General features: G+C 42.5%; 1 protein-coding gene across 1 annotated transcript; it reads right to left on the bottom strand.

The window, feature by feature from the left end:
• Window positions 1-6,798: 6,798 nt before the first annotated feature.
• On the bottom strand, window positions 6,799-8,521 carry LOC147613447 (F-box/kelch-repeat protein SKIP20-like). Its single transcript, XM_086781384.1, has one exon. It carries the CDS (start codon window positions 8,138-8,140, stop codon window positions 6,944-6,946), a length of 1,197 nt encoding a protein of 398 aa, XP_086637510.1. The 5' UTR covers window positions 8,141-8,521; the 3' UTR covers window positions 6,799-6,943.
• Window positions 8,522-9,133: the final 612 nt, after the last annotated feature.

Raw genomic sequence — 9,133 nt, forward strand, 5'->3', positions numbered from 1 at the left:
AAATTTTTTATTACTTTCTTTGATATCTGTTGAAAATACATGCAGCTACTCTTTTTGATGTGTCTACTGGAAATTTTGATTACATGTATCTCCATGTATCTCCATGTATCTCTTGATAAATTTTTTATTACTTTCTTTGATATCTGTTGAAAATACTTGCAGCTACTCTTTTTGATGTGTCTACTGGAAATTTTGATTACATGTATCTCCATGTATTTGCGACCACTCTCCATCCATATGAGCTTCCATGTATTTGCGAACACTCTCCATCCACATGAGCTTCCATCAGTTTGTAATGGAACCTATAGCAATGATAGTTATTGCTAAAAATCTCGACAAAAGCTCTATTAGAAACTTTAAAGTTATCATTGATACTCTGATAACATACAGGTAAAATGAAAATTTGATGTGGAGTTTTATTGTCAAGGAGTGGAGGATGGATCTAATGTTCATATCATATGCTTAGATACCCTGCAAAATAATCATATAGATTATTCAATTTAATACGATATGAATGAATACATTACGATACGAATTATTAAACACAATGACCATTTAAATTAAAGACTTACAATTTTGCTTCCCCATGCATACCTGTTATGGCTCACCCTAACCCCCCTTCAAACACATCCAACAAGAGATTACCTGGTGAACCAAACTATCGTGAGGATCTTTCCAATGGTTGAGCTTGTAACCCTTGAGGTCTCCAAGCTCTATAACTCCTTGAGAAGCAATTCCATTGTGCCTCCTGCGAGCGTTGTCACACTGCCGTGTTGCACTATGGGTACTCATCCTCCTCTTACCTACATCACTCACACACACTCACTAGCATGCATTAGAGAGAGACATTAGCAAGAGCACGACTCTATTGCACAATGGGAGAGTTATGAGAGAAATTCACTTATATACATGGTCATAAGTGTTCACACTTACTTAAACTGTGGGGCCGGCCAGGCACTTGAGGCTCATAAGAGGCCTAATGCTATTACAATGACTGCTCTCATAATATATCCATGAAGTACATCACTTGGGACTTCATCCTAACTTGCTACCACACACTCGTAAAGTGGGAATCGCCATAATTATTCTGTTAAACCATTACGAGCGCCTGTCCAAGTTGTAGATTTGGACACCATTACTTCATATCTTGAATGTATGACCCTTTGGTGTATCTACCTTGACTTCTTGATGTAAGATAATGGTGGTAGCTCTTGTTAACCCTAGGAATGGGTTAACATTCCCCCCTTCCTGACTTCCTGATGGTGATCACGTTGAAGATTTTTGTGTGGGTAGAATGGACAACCTTTGTCGATGGCTTTGATGCTGAGTGAAGTTCAATGGTCTTTGTTCCTCCGAAAGGAATAAGAAAAGCTAGTTAGTGAATGAAAAGGTTCGTGGTTTATTGAGAATTCCTAACAAGGTGAGGGGTGGGGTTTTTTGCGCATTTTAATATTTTTGTGGAGCATTCTTTTTTTTGTTGCTCACTTTGTTTTTGGCAATCACAAGCAATGTTACACAATTAATATGTATTAGTTGGGAAACTAAGAGATGTCAATAACGGGGAAGAAAAGAAGGAAGGAACCAAAGGAACATAGACATAATCATTAGAGCAAGATGGTAATTCTCAGTTCCTCATTTGATTCATTTAAGAGACATTCATCATTTGAAGAAATTAGCCTTCAATGATGTCCCTTTGTGTGGTAGGATTCTTGTCAAATGTTGTTGAGTAGGACCTGTTCCTGTATGCTTCTTCCCATGTGCTTTTTATGCTTTTATGTATATTTAAGTGCTCCAAGAAAGCAGATATATATGAAGTACAAGAATTGAGTCAAATAGACTCTTATTAAGCTCTTATTAAGCTGTTGCTTTTTGTTGAAGTAGCCACTCATTGGCGAAACTTGAAAGAATTACATCGACTTGCGAGTCTAATATATCTCACTAAGGATTTGAGATCATTGATTTGTGAAGATGGTAGTGTCGTTTGGAGAGGTTTGTAATTTAAAGAAAAATTCTAGGCGATGGGTTATACCATTGACCAAGCTTTTGCCCACCATGGCTCCCCCATCCAGAGATGCACTTGGAAAGTTGTCGATGGTGGTGAGGCTTTGGTGCAAAATGTTCTCCAGTGCATGAGTGTGGATATGTACTCATGGAGAAGTTGCTACATTAACTTAGCCAAAAGAATAGTAAGCTATAAGCTTAATAAAATATAATGGACTACTGAAGATCCTTGGGAGTTTCCATATGCGTTACTCCCTTGTGTTTGTGCTTGTGTGTGTTTTTTTTTGTTACCACCTTACGAGCAACAAGTTCTTGTGTCTACTCTCCATTTTGAGAGAATAGGTTCTTATGTCTGCCTTGTAGCTTGCCTTGTAGCTTCTACACTTATGCTTTCACATCTAGAGGGGTGAAAATAGCATTGTGAGTTTGTATTTGATGCGATCATAAGTCTCCATTTTGCAGACATGGGAATTGATTCTTGAATTTTTGGCTCAAATGTTGTCAAGGAGGTAGGTAAGACTATTGGTTGGTTACCATTGGGGTTGCTTGAACACACAGGCTCTTGTGTAGGTGTGCTGAATGCACGAGAGTGGTTGAGTGACTTTCTTGGTGTAGTATCCTTGTTGTTGAAGCATGTGCACATGCACCCATCTTTGAACATTATAAATTGGTAGTTGATGCCTTTGGTGCTGCTGAGGTTTGTTCCTTTGAATAGGCTTAGGGGAATTTTTGATGCACTTGGGAATATAAGCTTTGGTATTATCTTGGTAGTACCCTTGTACATGCAGTACCCTTGTGCATGCATTAATTTTGGTATTATCTTGGTAGTACCCTTGTATATGCAGTACCCTTGTGCATGCATTAATTTTTTTGGTACTCACACTTGTTGACTTGGTGGAGTTCTTTGAGGAACTTGCATAGACTTTTGTGAATGGTATTGTGGAGTACTTTTATTTATCTCTTGCCTCTGAGTGCTGCGTGTTGATATCCCAAGCTCATCTTCTTCATATATGGATGTACATCATGAGCTTGAGAGGGGCTGTTGAGATTACAAGCTCGATGACAGCTAGAGCGAGGCATGATATATGTTGCTGGCATGGTAGATAGCAGCATGTGTGTAACAATAAATGGCCGCGTCCAACTGGCGCCACAGTGTGTGAACATTAGATAGGGTTATTTGGTGTGTGAACATAACACATTAGTGTGGTGTGTAGTTCTCTTCTATTATGCATTGTGTGAGAGTGGATATGGCTTCCCTCTATGGTTGAGGTTACTACAATGGATTAGAGTTTGCTCTCTTGTGTGTGTGCTCTCTCTTTATCAGTCTTTTATCACTGCTTTGAGGAAGAGGCTTTGATGATCGAGGCATCCAAATTGGATTGATGTCTTGCAGGTAGCCTTGGGCTACAAGTAGCTTCTTCTCCACCCATATTTTGATACCGTTAAGATACCTGGATTGATGCCTTTTCAGGTAGCCTTGGGCTACAAGTAGCTTCTTCTCCACGCACATTTTGATACCATTAAGATACCTGGATTTTGGATGTCTTGGTGGATTTTTCTTTTTGGTTGCAGTTGAAGGTTTTGGGCCCTCCTTCACATTGGTTGGTGATGAGGCTACAGGTTTGAGACTCATGGGCGTTGTTGAGATGAGATGAGGTTCGAGTATCTTACTACAGAGTGGTGGTTATTTCTGATGTGGAGGCTTTTAAGCATGCAACCCCCTCTTTTGGCAAGGTTGGTTGATGAAGAGGCGTTTGCTCTAGGGCTTTTCCCTTGAGTTCCTTGTTAATGGTTGCGCTTTTGGGACACTTCTTCAGAAATAGAAGTGGACTGCGAGAGGTTGTTTACAGGAGTAGATGAGGATTTTGTTAATGAGGATGGAGTTGAAGTAGTAGATGCTTTATCGGAGTCAATCATTGAGGCAGATGGTAGGTCATTGTGTAGAGGGGATTCTGTGGAAGAGGATTGGAGCCTTTTGCATTCATCATCATCATCATAGAAATCCATTAGGGTTGGATCCTCTTCCTTGCAGTATGGTATTGTCAACTTTGTGTCGTTGACCATCATAATGACCCTATCACTAGCAAAGCATAGTGGTGCTTGGGTAGCAATAGTCCATTTATGCCCCAAGATCAAATCTATTTCCAACACATACTCAACCACAACAAACTTTCAAGTAAGGGGGTTAGTTTCAATATACATTGTATGTTCAAAGTACCCCAAACATGGCATGTTCAAGTCTTGTGTTCAGGATGAGCCGTAAGTGTTGATTGACCTAACAACAAATCCCATAACTCGAGGGTCATGAGATTGTGTTCTCGTGTTGGATAAAGTTATGCTTGGACTATGGTGATTTTATTGGAAAGATCTAATCCAACCATAATTCTTGGGATACTCTCAGAAGATATGTTGGAAGTTCCAGCTCCTCCAAGGTGTCTTCCTCCCATATAATAGCAATTGCACAATGCCTGTAGGAGTGTTCAAGGTGACTGTTTGCATAGATTCATCAAGTGAATACAACGAGTCACGTATCCAAGTTCCACCAAGGATGACATCATACTCAAGGGGATCTATGGTAACATGGAATCTAAATTCCATCTCTCCATCGATTGTTTGAGTAGCGTAGCTGAAGTCCCCTCTTGAAAGACATCCAACGAGATTACCTGGTGAACCGCAACTGTCATGAGAGGATATTTCCAATGGCTGAGCATCCTTGAGGTCTCCAAGCTCTATAACTCCTTGAAAAGCAATTCCACCTCGCTTCCCGCAAGCATTGTCACACCGTCCCGTTGCACTATGAGTACTCGTCCCTCCTCTCACCTCACATCACTCACACACACTCACTAGCATGCATTAGAGAGAGAGATTAGCAAGAGCAAGAGTCTATTGTACAATGGAAGAGTCCCCTATATTATGAGAGAAATTCACTTATATACATGGCCATAAGTGTTCACACTCACTTAAACTATGGCCGGCCAGGCACTTTAGGCTCATAAGAGGCCTAATGCTATCAAAATGACTACTCTCATAATATATCCATGAAATACATCACTTAGGACTTCATCCTAACTTTATACCACACACTCTTGAAGCGAGAATCGCCATAAGTATTCCGTCAAACCATTATGGGCGCTCGTCCAAGCTGTAGATTTGGACACCATTGCTTCATATCTTGAATGTATGACCCTTTGGTGTATCTACCTTATCTGCTTAATGTAAGATAATGGTGGTAGCTCTTGTCAACCCTAGGAATGGGTTAACAATACCAAGCATGGAATTCAAGAAACGCCATGTCTTTCTTTTTTTGAGATCGATTATAAATACACTCCAATGGCTTCTACACACTAGAAAAAGAAGTAAATTATAATTGATAGAAGCATAAAAAGAAGTAGCTAAAACTAAACAAGACATATATTAAAAAGAGAATACTTACTTCTCATTATAAGGCATAGTTACATATTGCACCTTTTCAAAGTCGCACCTCCTCAACCATTCTTCGAGCTTGTTAAAATTGGTGCTTGCTTCTCTTACATAAATTGAGACTATAGGGTCTAACAAAAAAAGAGGATAGTAGGCCTTTGGGGGTAGGGTGGCCAAAAGAAGCCAACAAAAAAACAAACAACTAAATAAATTAGTTTCTTAACCACATAAAAGACTATAATAATAAAATCTTCAAAAAAGATAGCATACTTGAGAGATATCAAGATCACTACATCATTTATTTCTCGATTTCTCTCTACCAACATATATGTATTTGAAGTTGATATATCAAGATACTCTTAACCATCAGTAAAATCATTCACCTAAACAACAAGTTGTCCATGTACCTTCTTTAAATCTTGAAGATTATTTTCATCAAGGTCCATCAGCTCATCCTCCATTATTATTTCTTCCTCAATTCTCCTTTCTTCCTCAAAATACATCTTTTCTTTGCCCTTCTCAGCCTTTGCTTGATCTGTAGTTCTAGTATGTCTTTCATGTGTAACGTCTTCAATCTTAATACCTACATCCTTGGGTTTCCTAGTTGGAGGCTACATTCAAGATATTAAATGCCCTAGTCACTCAATGGTATAGGATGTAATAGCTTTTCAAATCTTAAAGTTACCCTTGATGATACTATACTTTTTCTTATAATTATTCTTTGTGCATGTGGTTATCCTATCTTCTACATAACCACCTATAAATAAGTCGATCATGAGCAATCAACCTTGGCCCTCTATAGTATCTACCACCCAAAACTTTTTTAGAAAAATAGTCTACTTTACCTTACCATAGTTTTTACCATTGTGCACCAATGCCTCTTCGCGCCCTTCCAATGGTCCAAGAGTCCTATAAGAGAACTAGTAGAAATAAGGTATTCACCCTTTGCCTCAAGGTGATGGGAGAGCATTTACCATTATCAGTTGAAAGATCTAGACAAAAAAAGAATGATGAATGCCAATGTGCACCTTACACCTTCACACAAGCTCGTAGAAGAATAGTCATGAGATTGAGAGAGAGAGAGAGAGAGAGAGAGAGAGAACTCGTTTCCTAAATTTAGTAGTTTTTTTTTGGCTTTGGCTGAAAATTTGAAAGTGTACTACTCACACACTAGATGCCATCACTCACATAGAGGGAGATTTGAACCCATCGTCTCTAGGGACTCTCAAACTCCTTCCTTACGAGTGCACTGATACGCTACTCACAATTTAGTATAATTTTAGTGATACAACAAAACCTTGGCTTTTCTTTTTCTATTTCTTTTTTTTTTGAGATGAAGAATGTTCGTAATAGTATATCACATCAACACTTGTACGTCAATCAACAAAACCTTGGCTTATTTCATGGAGCTGGCAAAAATCATGCATTGTTTTTTTTAGGCACTTGATAAAGCAATACATTTTTGCACGTGTGGGTGAAATGAGAATAGGTGAATACTGATAAAACGAGTGTGACACGGTGGTTAATCTTGGAGATAACACATTTCGGAGCACATGGAAAGGTTTCCAGGAAGCTGGATCTGGCGCCAAGATACTCTGCTGTGATTGTAGTCGATATCCCCTCGCCAGATGGTCAAGGTGCGGCTTTCACCTTCGCATATGGTGGCGTAGACATGGGGCGTGCGGCAGTCGGTAACGACGAAGAAGTTGTGGGCGCACGAAGAGTCGCACGCGACGCGCTGGCCGCCTTCCCAGAGCCATGTCTTGGTGCAAACGCGGCCGTCGAAAGGCTTCCACTGCTTGCTGCAGCGGTCGAACGTGTTCACGAAACCGTCACGGAGGTCGTGCTCGCCGGCGAGCAGGTTGCTGCACTTGGCGTGGTCGCAGTCCCAGTCGTTCCACTTCCTGGACAGGGGATCGTATAGGCGCCAGAAGTTCACCAGCTGGCCCTTCTCTAGAGACCGAAAGCCGAAAGCCAGAATCTGGTAGCCCGCCACCGCCAGTCCGTTGTAATTGAATGACCTAGACAGCGTCACCCTCGGCAGCACCTCCCACTCGTCCCTTTCCACGTCGTACACCTCCGGCAGCGGCTCCTCCTCCGTGTGATTGTGCGACGACGCCCCCCCTACGACATAAATCTTTCCGGCAACGGACTTGCAGAAGAAGAGGCTCTTCGCCGTGTGCATCCTCTTCCTTTTCTCCCACCGCCATAGCCCGCTGCCCAAATCTAGCTCAAACACCTCCGCACTCACGGCGTCCGTCTTTGGGTCCCAGCCCCCCATGACGAAAAGCCTCCTTCCGACGCTCGCTATGCCGCAGTCGTGCAGTACCCGTAGCGGCTTGACGGCCGGAATCGGGGGTAGCTGCCGCCACTGCTGCGCCGCCTCATCGAACATCGACAGGCAGTGGGGCTGCGGCATCCACTTCAGAAGCTTCACCTGCCTAAAATAACCATGGCTAGCTTCTTCAGAGAGCTGGTGAACCACAATGAGGCCGCCTCCGTCGCCGCCCATGGCCTCCCTTGTCAGAGAACTGTAGTGGCTCGGCTCCTGCATAGCCTGCTGCCAAGCCTTGCAGAGAACCGTCAGACGAGGGCGTGTATGCCATGGTATTCTTGGAATCAGGCAGTCGAGCACAATGCTGTTAGGGAGGCCAGAGATGAGGTCGTTAGGATTTGCAGCTTGCACGCGTACTCGGCGAGGAGCTTTCGAAGCTGGCATGGCTGATCAAGAAAGGAAGGTCGGCTATGGCGTCAGGTCGATAGCTTTCTCCAGGGAGAAGTGGGAGAGCTTTGGATATGGTAGGAATTGAGCAGTGAGGCGTTGATCTCAAATTCTTTGTTTTTCAGCGCTGGCTATGGAGTTTAGGCAAGGTAGTAAGCTTTAGGCTATGCCCAAGGAGAAATTCCTCATAGCTATGGTGTTCTGAAGCAATTCTGTGTAAGCTGCGGCTACGATGGCAGCTATGGCTGGGTGGAAACAAGTTAGGGCGGCCAAGGTCGGAATATATATTGGGGGTAAATTTGAAGGTCTGTGGGATGCGCGGAAGGAGATTCTTACGAGGGAGGAGAAACGATGAAGATCACGCAAGTGCGCACATGCGTAAATTGCCCCAGCTAAGAGTACTACCACTAGTAGTCTACCAGACGTATACTACCCTTAGGCCACTGTTCTATGCACATTGCTGCAGTATGATCATAGTATGTACACAGTATGATCATACTATGTACACAGTACGTAGCGCAGTGCGGTCTTGTCAAACACGAGGGAAAAGCGTTCGGCTGCAGCACGCACACGTCGCAAAGTTTCAACCGGCGACCGTCGGTCACCAGCGCAATCGCAACGTGCCAAAGCGCCCGCCACTTCAGCAGTTAAAAAATCCCATATTCCGCCGACGTGGCACAGTCTTGTTAACCTTGTTTTCACCTTGAAAATTAGCGACAAGTCGCATCACCGCCAAATCCTGAGTCCCGATTGTCACGGTTGCTGAACCACCGTAATGCGACACGCCACTGCTAACGCAATACCAAAAATATCACATGCGTTTTCCAAATTTCTAGATAGAATAGTAGTGTAACTTGATAACCAATGACCCTGGTCCATACGTAAACCATTGGTTTCACAAAGCACTAACAGGCTTTTTCACGAGGCTTGAATCTTGATGCGGAGGAGACTGGAAAGCATTAAATAACTCGTAAGGCTGCGGTAATTTTT

Source organism: Cibotium barometz, chromosome 43 (genome assembly GCF_041138505.1).
Source record: "Cibotium barometz isolate CiBa-2024 chromosome 43, ASM4113850v1, whole genome shotgun sequence".
NCBI lineage: Eukaryota > Viridiplantae > Streptophyta > Polypodiopsida > Cyatheales > Cibotiaceae > Cibotium > Cibotium barometz.